The sequence below is a fragment of the Copadichromis virginalis genome, linkage group LG17, assembly GCF_057382275.1.
Source record: "Copadichromis virginalis isolate Kocher_CV1m ecotype Utaka linkage group LG17, C_Virginalis_male_GT1.1, whole genome shotgun sequence".
NCBI lineage: Eukaryota > Metazoa > Chordata > Actinopteri > Cichliformes > Cichlidae > Copadichromis > Copadichromis virginalis.
The window spans coordinates 15786174-15813341 of record NC_140634.1 but is presented as its reverse complement, the minus strand read 5'-3'; the positions used below and the strand labels follow the sequence as shown (position 1 = coordinate 15813341).

The 27168-nt window shown below is 38.8% G+C and overlaps 1 protein-coding gene across 3 annotated transcripts; it reads left to right on the top strand.

Annotated features, from left to right (window-relative positions):
* b4galt6 (UDP-Gal:betaGlcNAc beta 1,4- galactosyltransferase, polypeptide 6) lies at positions 1-27168 on the top strand. Of its 3 annotated transcripts, none has more exons than XM_085436405.1 (9): positions 1-767; positions 6006-6122; positions 12584-12697; positions 12814-12995; positions 14029-14145; positions 18788-18975; positions 19097-19219; positions 21162-21263; positions 24596-27168. In XM_085436405.1, the coding sequence occupies exons 1-9, from the start codon at positions 653-655 to the stop codon at positions 24741-24743; spliced, it is 1206 nt and encodes a 401-aa protein (XP_085292531.1). In that variant the 5' UTR covers positions 1-652; the 3' UTR covers positions 24744-27168. The 3 variants fall into 3 exon arrangements, with proteins under 3 accessions (XP_085292531.1, XP_085292533.1, XP_085292532.1); XM_085436406.1 differs by having other exon boundaries at positions 2-767; positions 12871-12995; XM_085436407.1 differs by lacking the exon at positions 19097-19219.

Here is a 27168-nt window from a genome sequence, read left to right as displayed (position 1 = left end):
CCCGGAAACAGTGCAGTGCCAGCAGAAAATGAATCGGAAGTATTACTTTTCTGTTTTCGTGAGTTTATTTTTCAAATCATTCTGCACTTAGTAGTGTTGAATGCCCCAGCCGTGCGAGATCACAGTGTCGACAGTTTGTGGAATGAATAGGCTTATCAGCTTGATTTGATGAAACAGGGTGCCGACTGTGTGGAAAACGTTGCACCGGCTGAGAGCAGACTGATGGAGAAGGCAGAGCGGTCCTGCCCCCCTCAATGACCATCTTCAGCTGCTAGCGATAAAAGTTCTCGCTGGCGACACTCTTAACTATGGGCCAGTACCATGAAATCCCTTAACTACTGCTGCCACTAAGTCGGTCGTGGAACTCTTTCACAATGCCCGGCTGCTGGTACAGCTGGAAGCTCACAGTAGCCTGATAGTAACGTTACAGGCCTGCTTTTACCATCTCGAAATTTCTTGGCAGGTGAGAGCAGGCCAGCTAGCACTGCTAGCGTTAGCCTTTTCCGCACTGCACCTGTAGTTTTTGATAGTGCAGTTTTTTTCCTCTGGCCACACCTGTGCATTGACATCTACCAACTGGAGGAACATTTAACTTCAAAAAGTATTTTTATGGGATTCTTATCGGCGAAGAGAGAAGCGGGCATAAGCTAAAATGGTGAACTGGAGGCGGCTGCTGCGAATGTCCAACCGATCATTTTTGGCCTTCATATTCATCTTCTCCATGTCCACCACTTGTCTCTACTTCATTTACGTGGCTCCCGGAATAGGTTAGTAATCAGCAGTTTACGCTAACTACCTAAGACGGTAACAGTTAATTTAATTACGTTTGAAATACCCTCTGCACCTTAACCATCTGCTGCTGTTGTAGTTGATACTAACGGTAAACAAGGTCGCTAACAGGCTCACTGTTTCAAGTGTGATACCAGGCTCTTAGGTTTATTTGGACTTAATAATTTTGCTATGTTAATCAGTCAAATGTGTCTATTGAATTAAAACATTGAAATAATAAAATACGCACAAGAGGGTAATGTTTTGACACTAATTGTCACTACATTGCTGGTTTATGAATGGGATGGAATGATTATTATTTTATTTGTACTATTTATTTTGCACATAGTGTTATTTTGGTGAAATTGAAAAAAGTATTGTTAGGTATGGGCGCTGAATTCTGGAACTGTGTTGTAATGTTTGTTAAACTGATTATATTTTATCCCAGCATTTGAGCAATATTGCTTAAGACTTTCCAAAACTGCCTTACCTGAAAAAACTTATTTCAATATTCTGTTTAGATCTACTTTTGAATGAAGGCAGATTCCAGACTTAATCAACTTAGTAGCATATTTCCAGTCCTTTTATGTATCTGACTGGTTGTATAGTAGCAGCACCACCCCTTTCATGCTAACATGCTCGCACCTAGATTGGGAAACCCTTACTTAACTTACTAAGCTGGCAACCCCCTTTGCTGACAAGTTGATAACTACTTCTGTTGGCATAGCTGAAGCCAGTTAAGGAAAAGAGATCCTGGATATTTTGAACTTGCTCTGTAGTAGGGCTACATCTATTGACTATTTTAGTAATATAGTATTCTATCAATTATGCAATTGATTGAGTAATCTGATAAGAATTACTTTTGTGTTATTTGTGAGCAATAATAAATATTCAAAGAGAAAAAACACGGGTAATGTAAAATCGGCTGCTCATATGTTTGAATTTTAGAAATTGCAGTGCATACATTAGTGTATGCACTGTGGTTTTTATTGAGGGGAACAAATTCTATTTTTCCCTCGCTTTAATTGTTTTTAACTACAGCTTGCTTTAAATACAACTGTGTTGACTAGAGAATGGGCTAAATTATTGAAGACCCAAAGTATCAATAACCAACATTATATTGAAAGCACTGCTTTTGTTAGTGGAGAAATTAAGAAAACAGATATATTATCTCTACATAAAAGTTGTCAGCATAAAAGAGCCTGCATGTGAGGGGCGGGTGTGGCACAGCTCTGTCTCACACACACCCGCAGACCCTGGTCTTTGTGAGGATGGTGGAGAGAATTAAATGTTCAAAAGTTTGGTTGTGCTTAGCTGGAGTCAGTGCTGACAGTGCTTATTGCCTCAAATGCAACAGGTCATTTGTTTGTAAAGGCAGAAACACAAGTATTCTGTGGAAACGTTTAGTGAATGTCCATCATATTCAGTCTGAGAAATGTCGTTTTTGACTGCCTACCTTGTAGTCCATCTGGCATTGCTCCAGGTAAGTTATGTTAGCCACCTAGAGCACATGTGCACAATTAACTATATTACTGGTTATTTTATCTAAAATATAAATGTGGTTTATGGTTTAAAAGTAACTACTAGTAGGTTGATTCTTATGAATACGTACATTCAGTATGAGATGGTCAAAATGTCACCTGAACTGAAGTTCAATACCCAATGCCAGTTTCAGATCACTCAGTGATTTGGAGGCTGCAAAGTATGACAACATTAAGCCAATGCATCCCTCTGTTGTGTTTTTGTTTGTTTTTGACAACACAATGATTGTGTCTACACACATACACATCATGAAGAGTAAAGAGGTGAAGCAGGTATTGAGACGTTGAGCTCAGGTGGAGTGAACTAAAACAGGTTTTTTTAGGGTCCAAAACAGGGGTACTGTAATCACCATTAAAGTTTAGTGGTGGTGGTAGGCCTTTATCAAATGTAAAATTTAAAAAAGCTAACTTTGTAGCTGGTCCTGTCCACCACGTTTAGTTTTACACAGGGAAGATCTACAGTAAAGCTACAAAAGTTGGATTAAAATATGCAGATCAACTGATACTGATTCATCTGATGCCATGTTTAAATTAGCTGAAGGCCAACGACAGCCGCAATGACACCTGCTGACAGACATGTCATGAACACACACCAGTTTTATCCAGGATATAAAATATTGTTTATTTTAAAAGATCTATTTTTTCTCTTTTGAATATTTGTTCATGCTCATAAATAAGACAAAGGTCTTTCATGTCTGATTATATCAGACTCAAATCTTCATGCTTGAAGCATGAACAGGCTCTCAATGCATCTAACCTGGTGGCACACGACATTGCAAAGTTAAAGAAGCCCCATTTGTGCGGCAGTATCACAAGTGATGGTGCTGCCTCCATAACAGAAAAAATCTTGGGGTCATAAGGAGAATCCTTGAGGAAGGTCCAAATGCAACTCGGAACCATTGTTTTCTGCATCAGCAGGCCCTGGCAACAAAGGATATGGTTCCCGAGCTTCCAGAGACATTAAATGATGTCATCCAAGTGGACTACATTAAATGGAGCTTAAGATGTTTTTAAAACTGTGCCAAGATGTTGGCAATGAGCATGTGCAGCTCTTGTATCATGCAGAGGTATGCTGGCTTTGGTGGGGAAAGGTGCTGTCCCGTTTTTATGAACTACGATCGGAAATAGCGGTCTTTTTGGTGTAGAAGAGTTCGCCTCTTGCAGATCTGTTTGGTAATACTGTGCAGTTCAAGCTGCACAACATTGTCATTCAAAAAATTTGATGTTGGAAAATTTGGGGTCGTAGTTTGTCATATGAAGGTGATGGTGGGTCCAAAAGCCAGGTAGAGAACCACTGATCTGTAGAATACGAACTTTATTAATCGATAGCTACTACCCTAAAATGTTTACTTTTAATGTTACATGTTTAATTCTGACTCTGCTGATATCTTACAATAGAATAGAACTTGTTGTTGTTGAACAAGGAGGCACTCCTTGTCTATTGCATAAAAATAACATTAAAAAAAAATTATGATGATTTTGGGTTGTTGTTGTTGTTGTTATTATTAGAATATTTTATTTCAAATTTGAATACATTTCTAGATTTTATAAATTCTGTGTATTACTCTAATAATTGCTCAATAGAGAAAAGCGAAATCATAGGTAAGACTTTTGACGCCAACTTCCGATTGAGTGAAAGGTGATCTTCTCACTCATTTCTCTGCATTCAAACATCTTCAGGAAAGGGGCTTCAGTTGTCACGCTGTTAATATCAAGCCACTCCTGAAACAGATGATATCAGAAGTATCTCACTCACAAAGTGGGCTGTTGCTCAGTGATCCAAAGTCATTTTTTAAGATAAAAGTGTATTTTGTGTTCGATTTGGAAATCAAGGTAATGGAATCTGGAAGAAAAGTAGAGCTATCAGGAGATTTTAGACTTCATGTGTCCATCTGCTGACAAATTTTATTAAGATGGTGATTTCCTTTTTCAGCAGGACTTGAAAAGAACTACCATAACTACCCGAAGGTTTACTGACTATATTATTACTATATTATTACAACTTCCATTAGGGATTTCTGGGACTCTTCACCATGTAGTTTTAGAACTGAAGAAGCTTCTTGGATAAGAAGTGAAACAGCTTAAAGAAGTCCAGTACTCCTGTACTCACTCTACACCTACGACTGCACAGCGACTAACAACTCCAACATCATTGTGAAGTTTGCGGACGACACTACAGTGGTGGGTCTTATCACCAACGGTGATGAGACGGCTTACAGGGAGGAGGTCAGCGCCCTGACCCACTGGTGTCAAGACAACCATCTCACCCTCAACGTCGCAAAGACAAAGGAGTTGATAGTGGACTTCCGGAGGTGCAGAGAAGTACACAGCCCCATCACCATCAACGGCGCTGCTGTGGAGAGAGTGAGCAGCTTCCGGTTCCTTGGCGTACACCTGGCTGAGGATCTTACGTGGTCAGTACACACAAACAAAACAGTGAAGAAGGCGCAGCAGCGCCTCTTCTTTCTCAGGAGACTGAAAAGATTCGGCATGAGCCCCCGCATCCTCAGGACCTTCTATCACTGTGCCATTGAGAGCATCCTCACTGGATGCATCACCACCTGGTATGGCAACAGCACCGCCTACAACCGCAAAGCTCTCCAGCGAGTAGTGCGGTGCTCTGAACGGATAATTGGAGGTGAGCTTCCCTCCCTCCAAGACATCTACAGGATGAGGTGCCTGAGGAAAGCGGGGAGGATCATCAAGGACTCCAGTCACCCCAGCCATAAACTGTTCAGACTGCTTCCATCAGGAAGGAGGTTCTGCAGCATCCGGTCCCGTACCAGCAGACTGAGAGACAGCTTCTTCCACCAGGCCATCAGACTGCTGAACACTTCATAGACACCTCAGCTTCACTACTGGAACTTTAACATTATGCACTCCACACTGTACAGTAATGCCACTGTTTTGCACATGTCTCACTCTGTATATTTTATTTTATTTATTTTATATATTCTATTTATTGTTTACTCTATTTAATTTGTAAAATATGTGTACACACACACACACACACACACACACACACACACACACACACACACACACACACACACACGTAGAAAAATATTTAGTATACACATCCAGAAATGCATATACTATTATATATTGTACATATATTTATTAGTTTCAGATGTAGCCATTCTTGTATTTTGCTTGTTTACATTATTGTATTTTGCACAACTCTGTTGCTTGTGAAGCTCGCACACAAGAATTTCACTCACATGTGCTGTACCAATGTACCTGCACATGTGATGTGACAATAAAAGTGATTTGATTTGATTTCAGTGGCTTTCTTTCAAAGCTCCTTAGACTACCATGACTTGGATGACTGAGAACCTATGCAGACATATATGGTGGAGGAGGGGGGGGGGGATTTCATCAGTGATCTAAGTTCCTTCTTATTAGACTTCGTAATGGACAGGCTGACAGATTAGGTCAGGTGTGAGTCTCCATAGACTATGATGTTTGCAGAGAACATTATGATCTGGAGTGAGAATGAGAGTCTGGAGAGGTGGAAGTATGCACTGGAGGTAAGAGGTGGGCAATAGCAAGAAAGGATACCAAGAAAAGTGAAAGCAAAGATTTACAAGATGGTAATTATTAGTATTTAAAAGTTTGAATGTGTAATTTTTTTTGAATTTATGTAATTCACTAAGTCAATAACACTAAATTCTATATGTCTGCTCTTTCCATCAGCCAACACATACTTCTTCATGGTGCAGGCTCAAGGCATCATGTTGAGGGACAATGTGAGGACCATCGGCCAGATGATCAGATTGTATACAAACAAGAACAGTACTCTTAATGGGACAGGTGGGTTGTATAAGTGCTCACTTTGACTTTGTATCTAGCCAAGAAATGACGTGTCAAAAATCAGTATATAGTTTAAAGAGTGTAGAGCAATTGTTTGCATAATGCTGACTGTACAGACATAGCCACTTAAAATTGCTGGGTGGTCTGTGACAGGACTTTAACAGATTCTTGCCCAATTCTTGGCTGATCCATGGCTGGTACATAAGCAGGATTTTTCTATCCACTTCTTGGATCTACATGATGAGTTCCACAGCTTTAGAAGTAACTCAATAACCTTTTAAAACTTTCTTGATTAACAACGAGTGTGGCAGTAATCAGGCCTCAGTGTGGCTAGAGAAATTGAACTCAGCTTTCCAAAGATGCGATACACCACAGATAATTTATGTGAGAATAGGAGAAAGCAATCACGTTTTCCACCCAGTGTGTTTTTCCCTTAATACTAAACGCCTTCAGTTTGAAACTGAATTTTGTGTCAACTTGTGTTATTTTTGTAATATTAAATTGGAGATTATCTGGGTCTTTATGTCTTTAAGACATTCCTGCAGTTCATTATTTGGTGTTTTAAATCTGGCTTCATGGATGGATGAGTTTGGGTTTCATCTGCATAGCAGTGAAAAATGTATGCTTAGGGAATCATGTAATAATATAAATAGAATTTGTCCTGGCACTGAACCCTGTGGAAACCCATAATTAACCATAGTGTGTGAAGAGTATACCCTCGATTTACATGAACAAATTACAGTCTGTTAGATAGATTTGATTCAAGCACTGCAGCAACGTAACTTTAATACCTACACCATGATCTAATCACTGTAATAAAATATTACGGTCAACATTATTGAACTCTGCACTGCTATGCTACTATGAGTCTGCTCTCAGAGACCATAAAACCTTTAATAATAATAATAATGGATTGGATTTATATAGCGCTTTTCAAGGCACCCAAAGCGCTTTACAATACCACTATTCATTCACTCTCACATTCATACACTTTAGTAACCTTCACTGAAGCCGTTTCTGCACTGTGATGACCTCTAAAACCTAACTGAGACTCTTCAAATAACCCATTGCTTTGCTGATGATCAGTTAGTTGTTTTACGACCATGTTTTACCATTTCAAGAGTTTTTGCAATAAAAGGAATGCTGGAGAATAGCCTATAAAGTAGGGCTGGGCCATATTATACCGTTCACGATAATACCGGTATAATGTTAGGCAACGATAGGAAAATGAAATATCGCGATAGAATGGGAGTAAAACGCGCATGCGCAGTGCCTTTGTTTTCATACGCACATGGCCGGTCGTTGAGTGAAACAGATGAACCAGAATTGGTTTGTAAAAATGGTGCAACTTCAGTGATGTGGAACTGGTTTGGTGTTTGTCCGTCAGATACACAACAAAGCACATTTTTTTGCAGAACATGCAAGCGGCCGTCGTTATTGTCGTATTTGTCGGACTAAGATGCTCTTAAATCTGGGAGTAATCTGGGTCCTAAGCTCCGTATGCTTCAGGTCAAACAACACTGCAGCATCACTTAGAGTTAAAAACTGTCTAAATTCTTTCATCTTTAATAAAACGATCAGCATTGCTGCTTTACCAGGTGTAACTATAAAGTTTAACTTCCAGGCATCCATGAAAACAAAAGTTATTACATTTAACGGAGTTAGAAGTTAGCAGGAAGCTAGCGGAAGTTAGCTCGCTAGTTTCGCTAGTTACCTAAGCATGATATAGCATGTTCTGACTGAGAGATTTCTGAAAAAAAATCAAACGTACAGCTCTGCTGTCACTTCCAGCATAAATGAAGACAGGAAACTAAACAGCAGTGACGTTTGTAGGGTTACTGAAGTTGGGCTAGCTGGTATATAATGATGTGCTACGTGATCGCTAGCGACACAGCTATGTTAGCATAACATAAGCAGTGAAGCTGGAGGACGAACACTAACACTTTTCCACTTATAAAAGTTAATGTGAAGGTTCTTCATGGTTAGAGACAAATGCAATCGCATGGCAGGATGCTGTAAACGGACCAAACTTCAGTCAGGAGAACAACTGAGATAATCCATCCACAATACGAGGTTAGTTATTAATATACTGCAACAACATGGGAATAGAGCAGCTGCAGAGAATTCAACATTAATGAATCAATGTTACAGAAGTGGAGGAAGCAAGAAGAATGAGTTTTGGTTAAACTTTCAGCAAGGAATTTGCATTTGCACTGTTACATTTTTATAAAGCTTTAATGTACATAAAAACCAGCTTCTTGTTTAAGTGAAAATAAATGGAAGGTTGTCTTTTTGCACTAGTAATGTTGTGGAGTTGTATTTTGTCTCGCATCAATTATATCGTCGGTTATATCGTTATCGCAAATTTTCAAATATATATCGTGATAAATATTTTTGGCCATATCGCCCTGCTCTACTATAAAGCCCTTTTTCCATTAGTACCTATTTTGTTCGACTTGGCATGGTTAGCCACAGTTTTCAGGGTTTTCCATTAGGTCACTTACTTTTTAGTACCTGCTTGGATCGCTTGGAACCCCAGGCAAGCAGGTACTAAAAAGTAAGTGACCTAATGGAAAACCCTGAAAATCTGATATCGTCAGACGATTGGCTGGTCATTAGCATCACTTGATGAGTTAGAAAATTTAAACTGTCATTAAAACCCGGCAACGAGGGAAAAGGCTGCAAAAGACTATGCCATGATCCTCAATATTGACAAAAAAACAACAGATCAAGCAGGTATATCAGGAGGTATATTCTTTCCTCAACCTCCACCTTTTTTGTAGCCTTCGTGTCACATATTATTTACATCGTGGGACGTTGCAATGACAAAAGCCATGCGCGTTAGGTAGTACTGGATTATAACGGAAAACCAGTTGATCCAAGTGAAGTTGTAGCGATCCATGGCGAGTCAATCCAAATAGGTACTAATGGAAAAGGGGCTTAATTAGCAGACATCTGGGTCAAGTGATGGCTTTTCCAGTAACAGTTTAACTACTGCCAGCTTGATGGCCTGTTGTACATAGCTGATTAATATAGATCGGTTGATTATATTTAAGATTGTAGCTGTGGGCCACTAGTGTGTCATTGTTCAGCTGGCATGGTGGTGAGGCAAAAGCTAAAGAACTCATAATCATCACTTATAAGGTGACAAGTGATGCCAAGATATACCTGGTAGGGCAGGGCAATATGGCCAAAAATATTTATCGTGATATATATTTGAAAATTTGCGATAATGATATAACTGACGATATAATTGATGCGAGACAAAATACTTTACAACTTTACAACTTTATCAGTGCAAAAAAACCCCATCAATGTATTTTCACTTAAACAAGCAGCTGCTTTTTATGTGGATTAAAGTTATATAAAAATTTAACAGTCCAAATGCAAATTCCTCGCTGACAGTTTAACCAAAAGGCATTTCCAGTGGAAATTGGCCAACATATCCTGATCCTCATAACCATTTATAATATATCCACAAAACTTAAAAAGAGGTTATACACACACAATACGGTAATATTATGTTGAAGCACAGTACGTATCACTCCGCGAGGCTCCTGCCTACGGTAGCCGTAATGCTCCGACAGTCCATCAAGCGGTGCTTTGGTGTGTATCTGACGGACGAAAGCCAAACCAGTTCCACACCACTGAAGGTGCACCATTTTTACAATCCAGTTCTGGTTCGTCTGTTTCATTCAACGATCCGCTTTTACCCTTCTCATTCTTCGTTGCCGCCATGCTTTTTCCGCCATGTGCGTATGAAAACAAAGGCACTTCTTATGTGCGTTTTACCCATATTCTATCATGATATTTCATTTTCTTATCATTGCCTAACGTTATACTGGTATTACCGTGAACGGTATGATATGGCCCAGCCCTAATACCTGGTATATTTAAGGTTTAATTAATGGTTGGACTTTTTTGAGCAGTCTTGTAGGAATGGGGTCTAAAAGACACGTTGATGGTTTGGAGGAAGTAATTACTGAAGTTAACTCAGAAAGACCAATTGGAGAAAAGGAGTCTAAATAAATATCAATGATATTGAAAGTAGCTCTAGATAATGTTACGTCTGTGAGATGAGTATTTGTTTTCTCTAATGGTTACTATTTTATTTGTAAAGAAATTCACGAAGTCATTACTAGTTAACCTTAAGGAATGCTTGGTCACAAGAGCTTTTGTCAGCCTGGAGCAATCGGGGACCAAAACCAAGCTTCTGATTTGTAGATGGCCTGCTCTCCTGAGCTACAGCCACGCCTGCAACTAAAAATTATTTTGGTTCCAAAGTAATCTTGTTGATTTATTTATTTATTTTTGATTAGTCGATTAGTCCTATTCTAGGCTCCAGTATATACTTTATCTCACCTTTTCAAGTCTGCCCACCTGTTAAAATAACCTTATTGTCTCTTCCCACAGCAAACTAAAGTAATCACCCATGAAACATTAATTTGAAACTGATCAGCACCTGCCATGGTACAACAGATGAAAATTAACCTGATGGCTAAATATGACATGTTAAATTTGATTTTAAATGGTCATTAATATGCACCACTAATACTTCAATTGAAAAAAAAATCATACTTCATTAATTATCAACTGATTGTGTGAATCCTGTTAATTGTTCGAGCTTTTTGTTGAATCACATCCATTCAAGAGTGATTCAAGAGCTCATCAGCTCTCCTATCACCTGATTGTAGATTGTAGGTTGTAGCTTCATCAATCTTGTTTTTCATATTCGCTTCCATTGAATGCAGGGCAAAAGTTTTTATTTTATTTGTGGGTCCAGATAATCGTGGGTCTAGAGCAGCAGCAGCAGCAGGTTTGCTTGGGTTATCATCTTTGATGATGACTTTCTAACCTCAGTTTTATCTGAATTAAGAAGCAGAACATTAGAGTTCATCCTGGTCTTTATGTCTTTAACACATTCCTGCAGTTAAACTAATTGGTGTGTGTTATCTGGCTTAATGGATGGATAAAGTTGGGTGTCATCTGCATAGTAGTGAAAATGTGTGCTATGCCTTCTGATGATACTGCCTAATGGAAGCATGTATAATGTAAACAGAATTTGTCCTAGAACTGAACCCTGTGAAACTCCATAATTAATCTTAGTGTGTTAGTAAGACTCTCCATTTAAAATGAACAAATTGGAGTCTATTAGATAGATATGACACAAACCGCTGCAGCAAAGTACCTGTAATACCTACAGCATGTTCTAATCGCTCTAATAGGATATTATGGTCAACAGTATCGAATGCTGCACTGAGGTCTAGCAGGACAAGCACAGAGATGAGTCCACTGTCAGAGGTCATAAGAAGATAATTTGTAACCTTCACTAAAGCTGTTTCTGTGATGAGCTCTGAAATCTGATTGAAACTCTTCAAATAAGCCATTCCTCTGCAGATCATCTGTTAGCTGTTTGACAACTACTCTTTCAAGTATTTTTGAAATGAAAGGAAGGTTGGAGATTGGCCTATAATTAGCTAAGACTGCTGGGTCAAGAGATGGTTTAAGTAATGGTTTAACTACTGCCAGCTTGAAGGCCTGTGACACATAGACGATTAATAGAGATTGAAGCATTAATTAATGGTTGGACTTATTTGAGCAGTCTTGTAGGAATGGGGTCTAAAAGACATGTTGATGGTTTGGAGGAAGTAATTACTTCAAAGTCAGAAAGATCAACTGGAGAAAAAGAGTAAATAAATATCAATGGTACTGAAAGTAGCTGTAAGATAATGTTACATCTGTGAAATGATTATGAGTATTTTTTTTTCCTTTAATGGTTGGAAGTTTATTTGTGAAGAAGTTAATGAAGTCATTACTAGTTAATGTTAAAGGGATGGTTGGCTCAACAGCGCTCTGACTTTTTGTCAGCCTGGCTACAGTGCTGAAGAGAAACTTAGGGTTGTTCTTATTTTCTTCAATCAATGATAAATAGTATAAGGTTCGAGCTTTAAAGAGGGCTTCCTTATAATGGAACAAAAGTATTTCTCCAGGCTAAATTATGATCTTCTAAAATTGTGATATGCCATTTTCTCTACAACTTCTGAGTTATCTGCTTTACTGTGTGCATTTGAGAGTTATACCAGAGTATGTGTAGAACAAGGTGACTGTGGCCTGTAGTGTAACGCTCGGTAGCAAAATCCCCAGTAAGACTAGGAAAGATGCCGAACTATTCTATTGTATTGCTCTGTTTCATTGAGTCACACAAGCAACACTAATCACATTTAGTACAGAAGAGGTAGTAAACTTGTAGTACTGGATAACAATTGTACAACAGCAACCGGTTGCGATTGCCTCAGTCATTGTTGTTCATAGTAGTGCTTTTACTTCTTCACTGGAACATTAAGTATATCAATGAGCCAGTGAAAGGGTACTGCTCTGACGCATTTAGCATTTGCTTCGGGGGCCATATTACTATGTAGCTGGGATAAAGTTGTACCTTATTTTGGTTGTTTATACTACAGATTATCCTGATGGCACTAACTCCAGTGAATACCTGGCCCAACCAACTACTTACCTCCCTGAGAACTTTACCTACGCTCAGAACCTCCCTTGCCCAGAACGATTACCTTCTATGAGTGAGTACATTGATATCAGAAGATAAGTGTTAAAGTGGCTCAGTAAGATTTTGGGGGGGAAAGGGGAAAAAATATTTTGTTGTAGTTTTTTCTTTTTTTTTTCTTCTTTTTTTTAGTTTTTCATTCCAAGTATATTTGTGGAATAACCTCCCGCTTAAAAATAATCTCCTCAGAGGGCCTTATGGAAGTAAATATGACAGAGGTCCCTATGGAGGTGATAGAAATGAAGTTCTCCAAGTTTTTTGGCGTCGAGTTTGGAGGCCAGTGGAAACCAAAGGACTGTAGACCTCGCTGGAAGGTGGGTTTTACAAGTCTCGTAATTGTATATTGTAAAGACTAATGATGAAACGTACTAAAACATTTGTATTGGCTGGTATGGCTTCTGGCGGAACTGCAGCTATAGATGATTGTAGTAATCAAATAATCTATCAACTATTTCATTGATTAATCGAGTAATTCGGGAAGAAAGGCATTAATGACAAATAAGTGAATCCAGCATGTGTCACAAAAAACAAACCTTTTGATTGTGCTTATGTGGCATATTAAAATGTAATTTTCAAAAATAAATTTAGTATCTTGACTGGAAGTTGGAAGCCGGAAGTCTGCTTTTCTTTTGGCTTTGGATAATTTTTTGATTCGCCTCAGTTGTGGTGGTATATTTAGCCAAAATGATCACCAATTCTTCCATTTCCAAATTTGTCCAGATAGTTTTCTTGGCTTAAAGTGGGCTATATGTAACAGTAAGCATGTGAAGTGTCTATGATGCCTTATTTGACTCTATTGAAAGTGTTTTCCTATTAAATTAAATTAAATAAAATTAAATTGAATTAGATTAAGGAATAAAACATTCAAACAGTCGATGAACAGCAAATCAGTGACAGTAAAATTAATTTTTGTTCAAACTGTGCAAAATCCTGCATGTTCTTTACATGGCACGAGAGATTGTTATTCCTGCTTTGTATGTTACTATTAGTAAATACTCTTGTGGTTGTTCATGTCACATAACCAAAGAAATATTTTACTCTCACAGAGAATAAAAGTAAAGATGGTATCCATGTTATGCATGCTAATACCTTATTCTACTATAGATATAATCCTAATGATTTTCCTACAAGAAAGCATTTGTTGATAACAGGCAATAAAAACTCCCTTTTAACTGAAGGAAAACTCTGAAAGATCCAAACTCAAGGTGGACAGGCATCTGCCACAAACTTGGTGGGGTGAAAGAGGAAATGAGTAGTGAGAAACTATTACTGAGAATATTTGTTGGGCTACTAACTTCAGTTAATAACTGCACATTGTTGTGCTGATTCTTACCCTGACACCTATAGGTGGCCATCCTTATTCCATTTAGAAATCGCCATGAACATCTTCCCATCCTTTTCCAACACCTTATCCCCATGCTTCAGAGACAGCGACTGCATTTTGGCTTCTACGTCATTGAGCAGGTACAGTGAGTTGTCTGTTAATTGCACTGAAGGGTATACGGTTATTATTCAACTGAATGTGATTCTTCTGAGCTCAGCATGTGCAAAAAGCATTTTCCAAGGAATAGCTCCCAATGAAAACCAATTGTAGGGATGAACCATTACCACATGACATTCTTGATACTAGGATTGCAACTTTTGATTGTAGTAATCGAAATAGCAACAATAAATATTCAAAGTCTTTCAAAGTGAACTTTCCTGGTTGGGTTAAACTTTGTTGGGTTAAATGTTTTCTAAACTAGTTTCCATTTTAGAAATTGCAATGTTTAACTGCATACATCTGCCAGAAAAGTAAACTCCTTGATTGTTCCATATCATTTTTTTTAAAGAAAACATTTTCTTAAATGCAAAAATATGTAAATAAAGTACAGTCAAAGGTCTAAGTCAAATATAATAATAAATATATGCAATAGATTTTTTTCTTCCTTTTCAAAATCCTGTTCTGTCTGTCTAAGGCAGAACGGGGGGGGGGGGGGGAGTAGAGTGGCAGGGGGTAAATGGATACAGATCAAGGACAACCGGGCAATCCGCAGCCCCCAAGAGTACCTAAAACCTAAGGCCATGCATCTCGGCGATATCTGTGCGCATGCATCTGAGCAGGAGTAGGACGGGTGCCCACAGCCAAAGGGTGGGAGTCCCAGACAACCAGAGGTCACGGGCAGCTGACTACACTAGAGGCCGGCCACCCTGGTGGAAGCAGGGTCCCAGGGCTCCAGGCGCACAAGAACTGCCTGATACTCACCTTCATCTATGTGCAAGGCATACAGGGAAATATTACAGACGACCACCTCCACAAAGTAATGGGATTGATCAGTAGGGATCAGAGAGGAACAAATTCTTTCTTTTTTTTCTTTTTTTCTTTTTTTTGAGGAAGCAGATGTTCTCTCCAGACTGATGTGATCTATGAGTACATATTTTTTTATATATCCACTTCATAATGATAGTTTTCTTAGCAATGCATAAGAAATCAATCAATCACCTTTATTTATAAAGCACTTTAAAACAACCACAGCTGACACAAAGTGCTGTACATTGGAACCATAAAATAAAATTACAAAAGATATAAATAAAAGCCAAATAAAAAGAAAAAAAAATAATTAATTAAATAACTAAGTCTCACTGAGGTTAAAAGCCAAAGAATAAAAGTGGGTTTTAAAACGTGATTTAAAAGTGGACAGTGAAGGGGCCTCTCTAACTTGCAAGGGCAAGTTATTCCAGAATTTAGGAGCCACGATAGAAAAGGCTCTGTCCCCTCTGAGCTTCGTCCTGGATCTCAGTATGCCCAGGAGCAGCTGGTCAGCTGACCTAAGAGACCTACAGGGTGTGTGGGGATGAAGAAGCTCAGCGATGTAAGGTGGGGCAAGATTGTGAAAGCATTTCAAAACAAACATAAGAATTTTAAAATGAACTCTAAAAGACACAGGCAGCCAGTGCAGTGAGGCCAGGACAGAGGTTATGTGCTCTCTTTTACGAGTTCCTGTTAGGAGTCGTGCAGCAGCATTTTGAATCAGCTGCAGACATGAGAGCAACGACTGACTGACCCCCACATAAAGCGCGTTACAGTAGTCCAGGCGGGAAGAAATAAAAGCATGGATCACTATTTCAAGGTGCTGCCTCGAAAGAAAAGATTTTGCTCTTGCCAGTTGCCTTAAATGATATAAACTGGACTTCACCACTGCTCTGATTTGGTTGTCCAACTTAAAACCAAGATCAGTAACAACAAGTTTAAAATAAACTTCCAGAGGTCCCAAATCTGCAGAGGAGGACTCACAGGGACCACTGGGTCCAGTGGCAAATAAATTTGGCAGTCATCGGCATAACGATGAAATGCGATCCCATGCCTTCTAAGGATAGAACCCAGAGGCAATAAATACAGTAGTGGCCCTGAAATTGAGCCCTGTGGGACACCACATGACAGAGGAGCAGAGGATGATTCGGAACCAAGAAGGCTGACAGAGAAAGTTCGATCTGACAAATAAGACTTAAACCAATTGAGTGCAGTGCCACCAATACCTACTACATCACTTAATCGAGAAATTAGAATATTGTGGTCTACAGTGTCAAAAACAGCAGTTAGGTCAAGCAAGACAAGGACAACATGGTTACCAGAATCGCATGCCAGAAGGATGTCATTAAAAACTCTTAATAATGCAGATTCTTTGCTATGAATAGTTTTAAAACCTGACCGAAAAACCTCAAAGATGCCATTATCATCTAGAAAATCTTTCATTTGACTAAAAACAGTCTTCTCTAAAATCTTGGAAAGTAAAGGCAGCTTGGAAATAGGCCTACTTTGCTAAAACTGAAAGTAAGGGAACATGTCACATAGATCAGTGTTTCCCAACCTTTTGGAGCCAAGGCACATATTTCACATTAGAAAAATCACATGACACACCACCAAACCAAAATGTGGCAAAAAGCATATTGATAATGTTTCCCTGCGCACCAGGTATCGCTGAATTGGCTTGGTTTGTCCCCAGTATACCATTTTTGAACACACAGTGCTGTCGGCCAATGTTAATTTGGCCGACAGCACTGCACATAAAACTGTACACAACGGTAGACTGGTGCATAATAAACAAGTGAATAATGCAAAAAATAGAGATTTCTTTTATGGTAAACTGAGAGAGAGAGAGAGAGAGATAGAGAGATGTGCAAGAAGTGTGATTTTTTTATTGTGGTGGAAGCAAAACAGCGAAGACAAAATTCATGACAATGTTTTTCAAATGTAAAGCGTAGTTTTGATCTTCTAATGCTGCTGGTTCAGTGAATTCTGGTCACAGTGATGAAACCTGCAGCTTCAGAATGTGTGAGATATCTGCTTTCAGCACCGACGACGTGTCCGTGTACGTGACCCGACAGTTGTTTTTACATCTGTTTGCAGAATCTGTTTACCTGTTCTTTAATCGTTTGCTGTTTTTGCTGTTTAGTGGTTGTCAAAATAGTTTTGTGAGCTTTAAGCTGGGATTCTGATGTTTCTGGTAAAAGCCCACCCCTAGTAATTGTCCTACAGACATGTCTATTATGTAAAAGTAGAAAGAGACGTATGTGTAGATACAGATCAGCTGACTCAATACAGCCATGCCGTGTTGTTTTAGTAGTGATAAACCTGCTGCTGGCAGAACTCCACGTGCAGTGTCTAAAAATCTTTATGCAGGATTTCCAGGAATGCAAAGCGTGCGTCAAAGTTGGACTGTTTTTTTGTTTTTTGTTTTTTGGGTCTATGGACACCAAAATGTCCACCATGTCGCCATTTGGTGGAGAAGCTGGTTCTGGTGAGTTTTCAGGGGGGCTTCAATTCGAGGACGCTGTTCCTGTGCTGCTGGAGGGAGTCAGTGCCTTGTTACCTGGTTTTCCCATAACAATGCACTCAACACTCGTCAATAAATTGCTGCAAACTGTCCAGGTCTTCTTTACAATCCTCCTGAGTGGTTAAGTCGTTTAGATATGTATGCAATCTAAACTAAGGCATAAAGAAATGTACCTTTACTCTGTCTTCTTGGAAGACTTACTTACTTCAATAGAAGGCAAAAAGTGTTCTAACAATGTTTTATCTCCTGGTAGATTTGTTTAAGTGTGCTAGTGAATGAGTCAGTTTGTGTCTGTAAGCATTTAAAGGTGTGTTGTAGCTGCAGTGAAGAAAAGTGAGCATATCAGTATTCTGAAGTTTTTGTGCAAGACATTACGATAGTCTAGATGTTATTTAAAATTAATAATAATTTAGTGTCCAGCCTAAAAACCCAGTGTCTCAAAGTTTTACTGGCCCATGTGCATTTTTGCTGATCTGTGAAGAAAGTTTTATTTTCATAGATTTAAATATTAATGCAATTTAATTAACGCTGTATTTTTATATTATATCACTTTCAATCTAAAAAATGTTGGGAAAGCTTGTGAAATAAATATGGTCTAGTACACCCATGCTTCCATTTAGAGTTACTCCTGTTTGCTTCCATGTGAAACAGGATAGCAAGCTGTTAACCGTTCATCTGCATTTTTCAATACAACGTCTGGAGGCTTACTGTAGATTGCTCTCCGTTCTATCTAAGAAGTAAGCATTACCTAAGTGCTGCCATGGTTGCATCGGAGAGCACCTTTTTGCTCCAGAGGATACACCAAACATCCTCTTTGCTTTTTTTCCCTCATCAGTACCAGCTATACTACTACTTCTTCTCATGAACTGCTCTTTGTGTCGTCCCTGACCCAGGACCAATTTGCCATGGGAGACCCCCCCCCCCCCCCCCCCCCCCCCAACTATTATAAATACTGTTAAAATCCATGCATCCATCCTCATAGTAGTTTGAGTACAAGTGAGATGAAAATAATCAGTTGTTACGTTTATATCTGTTAAAAAACCAAATGTACTGTCTGCAATAACTTGTCTGATGTAGTGCAAAAGTTACATATAGTTAGGACTGATAATGTTTTTTTGCCTAGTTCATATGTTAAAGTTATTGTTTTACTGTGAGCTATGCAATTTGCTAATTGCATTGTTTCAGATCTCATTTGCAATTCAGTGTGATTGCTTTAAATAAGTGCTAATGAATTGTTATTGGCAAAAAATAAAAAAACTGCACCATGCTCACCAGAAATGTGTACTTTTTAGAGTGGAAACCAGCCATTCAACAGAGCCATGTTATTTAATGTGGGATTCATGGAAGCTATGAAGGACTTGGACTGGGACTGCTTGATTTTCCATGATGTTGACCATATCCCTGAAAGTGACAGAAACTACTATGGTTGTGGTCAGATGCCACGCCACTTTGCTGCCAAGCTGGACAAATACATGTACATGTGAGTATGTGGAAAATTTACCAGACTGGTAGGATAATAATTTAATTGCAACAGACCTGGAATTATTAACCAACTAGAAAGTTTCTGATTTTTATTAAACGTGTTCTTTTGTTGTTTTCAGTCTTCCATATAGTGAGTTCTTTGGTGGTGTGAGTGGGCTCACTGTGGATCAGTTCTGGAAGATTAATGGTTTTCCCAATGCATTTTGGGGTTGGGGTGGAGAGGATGATGACTTATGGAACAGGTGAATTACCAACTACGTTGTGTTCTTACTTTACTAGCTACCGAGGAAGCTGCTAGATAAAATGCTGAGTTTGCAATGTGTGATCTACTAAAAATCTTGGACAAGTAGCCACTGTCCAAAAAATGACTTTGAAATGCCTTCATAAAGCCTGGACAGCACCTAAAGAAACTAGGTGAAGTTCTGGCCTCCATGTAGCAAAATATAGAGAAATTTGGGGTCATTCAAGACTTTTGCACAATATAAGAGTCTGAAGAAATCTAAAAAATAAAATATTAAATTGCAACCTAACAGAGAAAAGGAAAGAAGGACATACTCATAATTGAAACTGAAGTCTGAAGAAGTAACAGCCCAGCAAACAATAGTCTCAAAAATAACCTCCACATCTGGTTTGGGATCTATGAGGAAGCTTCTGTGCAAGAATATATATTTTTTCTGTATTTAATTTTCTTTTAAATTGTATCTGTTTATTAGATTAAATTAAAATGGAACACAAGGAAAAGCTGTTTACTGGAAATAGTTTTGGTGATTTGCAGTGTAAAATGGTCAAACTGCCTGTTAAGTTAATTTTACTTTTTTTTTTTTTTTTTTTTTTTTTTTTTTTTTACAACGAAAGCTGTCAAAAGAATGTGAAATTCAATTTTATTTATATGGACTCAAAACAGTGGCCACAATGTGCTTTCTATTATAAGTAGGGCTGTCAGCATTAACACGTTAATCGTGATTAACGCTGTGTGTGTGTGTGTGTGTGTAAATAATGGTAAATGGCCTGTATTTATATAGCGCTTTACTAGTCCCTAAGGACCCCAAAGCGCTTTACACATCCAGTCATCCACCCATTCACACACACATTCACACACTGGTGATGGCAAGCCACATTGTAGCCACAGCCACCCTGGGGCGCACTGACAGAGGCGAGGCTGCTGGACACTGGCGCCACCACCAGTAGGCTACGGGTGAAGTGTCTTGCCCAAGGACACAACGACCGAGACTGTCCGAGCCGGGGCTCGAACCGGCAACCTTCCGATTACAAGACGAACTCCCAACTCTTGAGCCACAATCGCCCCTAATATATATATATATATATATATATATATATATATATATATATATATATATATATATATATATATATATATATATATATATATATATATATATATATATATATATATATATATATTTTAACGTAGTTAACCCATCTGGAGTGCAGAATGACTCAAAATCCCTGAGAAGTCTCTGTCAATGCATTTCGGGCAGTTGGTCCATTCTGTGCTCCAGATGGGTTGTTTGCGTTAAAAAAATTTTTAATCGCGTTAATCATGATGATGGCATTGATACGTTAACACTTACAGACCTAATTATGAGGCAAAGACCCTACAGTAATACTGAGAAAATCATCTGCAGCTAACTATCCAAGTCAAAGTTTTTTTGGAAGAAATCTCTTGGTGACACTCTGCAATTAAGTTAAAGGGGCTTGTTTATAGTGGAAAGTAGATACGCACCAAAGGACGGAGGAGGGGACTCCCAACCACTGACTGCTAGCTGAAAGTCGGCTGTCAGTTAACAGACAGCCGACTGACGTCTGGCTGAAACCGGCAATTTTGAGTGGCTGTTTCTATTCCAGGGATTGAACCACCAACCTTCCGACTGACAAGCCCCTCCTGCAGTGATGTACTGAAAAACATTTGTTCACACAATTCAGCAACGTCGTTGACATAAGTTCTGAATGTTTATACATTTTGCATGCACGAGATAGAAAACGGAAAAACATATTTTTGATTCCCGTGCTTAAAAAGTCCAATATAAATTCAAACTTGTGCACTCAATAATTAAAATAATAATAACAGGAATAATTAAAAGCCCATAATTATTATTGATGTTATGTATACACTAATATTGGTTTTAATTCTGTAAATAGTGATGCAGCTTGATTACCTTGCAGGGTTCAGTATGCCGATCTGAATGTGACACGACCAGAGGGGGAGATTGGCAAGTATAAATCAATTCCTCACCATCACAGAGGAGAGGTGCAGTTTCTTGGGAGGTAAAGTTTCTTTTTTCATATTAAAAAATACATTTACAAAATGTCCTAACTCTAATGAATAATATCTTTTTTAAACAGCATTAAACCTTTAATTTTAATTTGAGTTTATTTTGTTCTGATTCTAACTGCAGCAGATCTAACATCCTCTAGATAGTGCATACAGTGGGGCAAAAAAGTATTTAGTCAGCCACCGATTGTGCAAGTTCCCCCACTTAAAATGATGACAGAGGTCAGTAATTTGCACCAGAGGTACACTTCAACTGTGAGAGACAGAATGTGAAAAAAAAATCCATGAATTCACATGGTAGGATTTGTAAAGAATTTATTCGTAAATCAGGGTGGAAAATAAGTATTTGGTCACCTCAAACAAGGAAAATCTCTGGCTCTCACAGACCTGTAACGTCTTCTGTAAGAAGCTTTTCTGTCCCCCACCCGATACCTGTATGAATGGCACCTGTTTGAACTCATCATCTGTATAAAAGACACCTGTCCACAGCCTCAAACAGTCAGACTCCAAACTCCGCCATGGCCAAGACCAAAGAGCTTTCGAAGGACACCAGGAAAAGTATTGTAGACCTGCACCAGACTGGGAAGAGTGAATCTACAATAGGCAAGCAGCTTGGTGTGAAAAAATCAACTGTGGGAGCAATCATCAGAAAATGGAAGACATACAAGACCACTGATAATCTCCCTCGATCTGGGGCTCCACGCAAGATCTCATCCCGTGGGGTCAAAATGATCATGAGAACGGTGAGCAAAGATCCCAGAACCACACGGGGGGACCTGGTGAATGACCTGCAGAGAGCTGGGACCAAAGTAACAAAGGTCACCATCAGTAACACACTACAACGGCAGGGAATCAAATCCCGCAGTGCCAGACGTGTACCGCTGCTGAAGCCAGTGCATGTCCAGGCCCGTCTGAAGTTTGCCAGAGAGCACATGGATGATACAGCAGAGGATTGGGAGAATGTCATGTGGTCAGATGAAACCAAAGTAGAACTTTTTGGTATAAACTCAACTCGTCGTGTTTGGAGGAAGAAGAATACTGAGTTGCATCCCAAGAACACCATACCTACTGTGAAGCATGGGGGTGGAAACATCATGCTATGGGGCTGTTTTTCTGCCAAGGGGACAGGACGACTGATCCGTGTTAAGGACAGAATGAATGGGGCCATGTATCGTGAGATTTTGAGCCAAAACCTCCCTCCATCAGTGAGAACTTTGAAGATGAAACGAGGCTGGGTCTTCCAACATGACAATGATCCAAAACACACCGCCCGGGCAACAAAGGAGTGGCTCCGTAAGAAGCATTTGAAAGTCCTGGAGTGGCCTAGCCAGTCTCCAGACCTCAACCCCATAGAAAATCTGTGGCGGGAGTTGAAAGTCCGTGTTGCTCGGCGACAGCCCCAAAACATCACTGCTCTCGAGAAGATCTGCATGGAGGAATGGGCCAAAATACCAGCTACTGTGTGTGCAAACCTGGTAAAGACCTATAGTAAACGTTTGACCTCTGTTATTGCCAACAAAGGTTATGTTACAAAGTATTGAGTTGTATTTTTGTTATTGACCAAATACTTATTTTCCACCCTGATTTACGAATAAATTCTTTACAAATCCTACCATGTGGATTCATGGATTTTTTTTTTTTCACATTCTGTCTCTCACAGTTGAAGTGTACCTCTGGTGCAAATTACTGACCTCTGTCATCATTTTAGGTGGGGGAACTTGCACAATCGGTGGCTGACTAAATACTTTTTTGCCCCACTGTACAAATATGTTGTACACAAACATAATTTAGAAAAAAGAGCAGAGCAGGCCATCCAGTAATTGAAACATAGGTTTGTTGGATTATGGTTTCCACCGGTCTGTATCTTTGTACCCTGATGTGTTCACTTGTCTATGGGTCTGTTTATGAGAGGAAACTGTATGCACAATTTAAAGTTGCCACAAGAGGTGTTTGTATTAACTTCAGACTTTCTTAAGTCACACCATTGGTAATGGTGTTGAGGTCTTAGAGTACATCTACTGTATCTGCCTTTACGCTGATCTGCACACCATCTGAACTACACACCAGTGTAACATGGCGGAAATGTTATGGCCTGGGAATGTGGAACCATGTGAATTTTTTAATAATCGCATAATAAAATAATGCGATTGCTGATGGAAGTAGCAGGATGAATTCTGAAGTATACAGGGCTATACTCCCTGCTCAGATTAAGCTAAATACTGCAAAATGTAACAAATGGTGCTTCACAGTACAAATGGATAATGACCAAAAGTCTACTACAAGTAACCCAAGAGTTTCTTAGGGCAAAGGAATGAGATATTCTTTAATGATCAAGTAAGTCAACTGATCTCAGTCCAACAGAGTTTATGATTTTCAGTGACTGAAAATAAAGCGACACAGTTCAAATAGTCAACAACTGAAGCTGTTTGCAGTAAAGGCCTGCAACCAGTAATCATTTTCAGTATGATCAGTTTCTCTAAGTACTGTAGAAATTTGGCCGTCTGTACCTGACGTTGTTGAGGTTCGGAACATTTCGGTCAAGTTCAGATCTGGACTTTTATTGGGCTGTTGCAATACCGTGGTTCCTTTCTTTCAATTTCAGTCATTCTGTTCTATATTTAGTAGTCAGAGGGAGAGAGCCCCATGTTTGACTCTAGAATACTTTGCTATACAGAGGAGTTCATGGTTGACTCACAAGTCCTCAATCCTCCAAGTCTGTACTTGATAGTGTGTTTTTTGTTAATATGCTGTTTTCACAAAATTTGGCCTTGTGAATTAGAGCCAATCATCTTCACTTTTGGTCTTATCTGTGGTGTGTTTATATCTAACTTTGCAAAACCGAGCCATGTTTTTTTTGTTTTGTTTTGGTTTTTTTTAGAGAGAGAAGGGGCTTTCTCCTGGCAACCCTTCCAGACAAGCCATACCTGTTTAGTCTTTGTGTAATTGTACTGTTATGAACTCTGGTATTTAACAGTAACTGGGGCCTGTGGAGTCCAAGATGCACCTGAGTGCTCCAGACCAGCAAATTGACTAAACATCTGCTTTTGTAAATGTGTTCACATTTGCTGATGATCAGTTACGCAAGTATATTTGATTAGCAGCACCTGTTTGCTATGCAGTCCATTGGGGTGGTGTAGAGAGGCAGAATTACAAAAGTACTGACCAAGCACTTCCGGACCTGACTATATTTAGATAACCGTTACCTCAATGTTGGACCAGTTTAGACACTTTGGGTCTAATAACCTGATGCTTCAATCTCGTAAATGCCCAAATAGGAGTAGAGCAGGTAGAGTGTACTGATACTGTGTCACTTTTTTGTTTGTAGGTATAAACTCCTAAGATATTCCAAAGAGCGGCAACACTTGGATGGTCTCAACAACTTGCGTTACAGTCCACACATCTCGCTTAGTAGTCTCTACAAGAACATCTCTGTGGACCTTTATCCTGAGCTTGCCCCTATCACAGAGTACTGAACTGACCCAGCCACATCTTCCTGCACTCCCTGAGCTCACCCTGTTCTCTTCCAGTCTGACCTCCTGGTGTCATCTTCAGCAGTTCAGAGGTAAAGCTGTGGAGAAGAGGTGGCACAGGCTCTGAGGGATAAAGAGAAGCGCCATATAATGCTGCCAAGAAATCTTGCTGTGGAAAAAATCCAATCCAAATAAAAAAGTTTTTTTGCGTTTCAAAGGCAGTGGCTAGTTTCTAAAGATGAACAATTCATTCTGTGTGTCAGTTGAAAAATGTGTGGGTGTGCTGAGTGTGAATTGATGGGTTTGTTGCTGCATGTCATTTTGTTTGTACCAGCTTAACTACAAGTCGACATTAATCTTGAGCAGCAGTGATCTCAACTCTAATGTTTACTGCAAAGCCTTAATGTGGCAAAACCACAGCTCCCTGCTCTCGGCTCTGCACTGCTTCACGTCTGATGTATAAAACCATCACCTTACAAGCCAATAAACATGTTTGTTTTTTTCTCAACTTTTATTTCATTTGTTTGATACATATCATTTTATTATAACAGTAATCTTTTTAAAAGAGGGACACACTGTTAACATTTATATACATATATATGTATGATGTACATTTTTTTTTCTTATTTTGATAAATTGTATTTATTTTCTGTTTCAGGATGTTTAGTATTTCTCTTTTGTCTTGTTTTTTCTCCTGCACTGCTGCTGAATCTGCATGAACATGTATGTAAATATCAGCCTCTTAATGATCACAGAACACAGATATGTAAATAGTCTTTGAATGCTTGAGCAAATACAGTGATATTCCAGTGGACATGAATTTTATTTTGGCAGCTACCCTTGATTTGAGTATTTAATAAGAGTGAATCATTCCTTTCCAGCTGGAAGTTCTAACGATGTAAGATGTTTGGGTCAAAAAGCATCCACATCTCATTATTTGTTAGCATCTTTTGCATGCCTTAATTTTTTTTTTTTACTTTTTTTTTCAAACATAAATTAATTTCATCAGGTAGAGATCTGCGTATTTAAATGATTTAATTTCTATTTTTTAAATGTGCACTGTACAAATAAAGGTTAGATAAAGCATGACTAAGGCGCTCCATGACTTTGTAAAAAGAGCATGGCTGGCCATCGTGTCCACACAACATGCTCAGTACAGGTTCATGGTTTCACATAAGTCTATATTTTTTGTCTCAGATGTTTCTGTTTTTTATGATTTTCTATGCTTTTTTTTGTTTGTTTGTTTTTTCCAAGTGCTGGACGAGATGATAGACCTCTTTATTGTACTGTACCATGTAATGAAGCATGGCAATTTGATGTGTGGATGATGTGTCTGGACTGTGGCTTTAAATGTTTTGGGGCTTTTTTTTTTTTAATTTCTTCCAAAGTTGCCAAGCAGTGAGAAGAGCCAGAACGAGAGAACATTGGTGTGAGCTTCTCATAGGTATTCATGCTGTGAAAACAGGTTTTTTTCTAAACCTAAGCACTAGAGAGCGTAATGATAGAAATGTGTACACAGAATTTTTGGTGACATGTTGACCGTTATGATTCTGTGTCGCTAGGATTTAAATTTGACCATGATTTGTATGTTTGGAGATTTTATGTTGTTAAATAGTTCTCTGCCCACGTTTGTCCTGGACTTTTTGCTGATTATTGAATCCTGTTAAACAGCTTCAGAATGAACCTCTTACTCTCCTATACATGTGTCAATTTGTTTTTTGGTTGTCAGCCTAAATGGTGTTCCTGCTTTGGATTGCCCACTAATTTAGAGCATTGGTGACCAAATATGTTTACCTCTGTAACTGCGATTCATGCCTACCTAGAGACCAGTTAGTCAGAATAAGATATGAACACAAACTGTCCAGCCTGATTTTGTGTAAATGGGTACCACGTAAGAAAAAAGACCAAATCAGTGATTTGCAAATTAAACCTTGGATTTAATGCAAAATTGTACAACGGCATATCCATATAGTATAACTAATTTTAGTGTTTTGGTTGGCTGGAAATTGTTGAATGTTTCAATCTGTAGATCCTCAGGCAATATTGCAATAAAAGCACACAATTATTTAGGGAAAAATCAAGAACGCATCAGCATCAGATTCATTTAAACGAAAATCAATTCGTTTAAAACTTTTAAACATATACATCGTTGCGTTCTATTTTTTCTATGTGGTTTTCAACAGCTGGTGAGGTTTGCCTCTTGTAAAATTGGAAGTGGAAGGAGATGGCTTATATTATGTTAAAAGTTTGAAATCTGCAGATAAACTGCGTAACAGATGTTTAAGGTACTTTTGCTAAGAAGTAACTCTTAAACAAGAAAAAATTAAAATACATCAAAACAACTGGCAACAGATGATGCATTATTGTTTGCATATTTATATTTTTTTTAAGTTCATAGAAAGTTATCTTGATCGCTGAAATTAAAATA

What these genes read in the sequence shown, in the direction of transcription:
- b4galt6 (XM_085436405.1), top strand. Translation starts at nt 653, where the DNA reads ATGGTGAACTGGAGGCGGCTGCTGCGAATGTCCAACCGATCATTTTTG. An exon ending in GCTTCTACGTCATTGAGCAG is followed by an intron (nt 14,146 to 18,787) that starts GTACAGTGAGTT and finishes TGTACTTTTTAG; the next exon opens with AGTGGAAACCAGCCATTCAA. An exon ending in GATGATGACTTATGGAACAG is followed by an intron (nt 19,220 to 21,161) that starts GTGAATTACCAA and finishes ATTACCTTGCAG; the next exon opens with GGTTCAGTATGCCGATCTGA.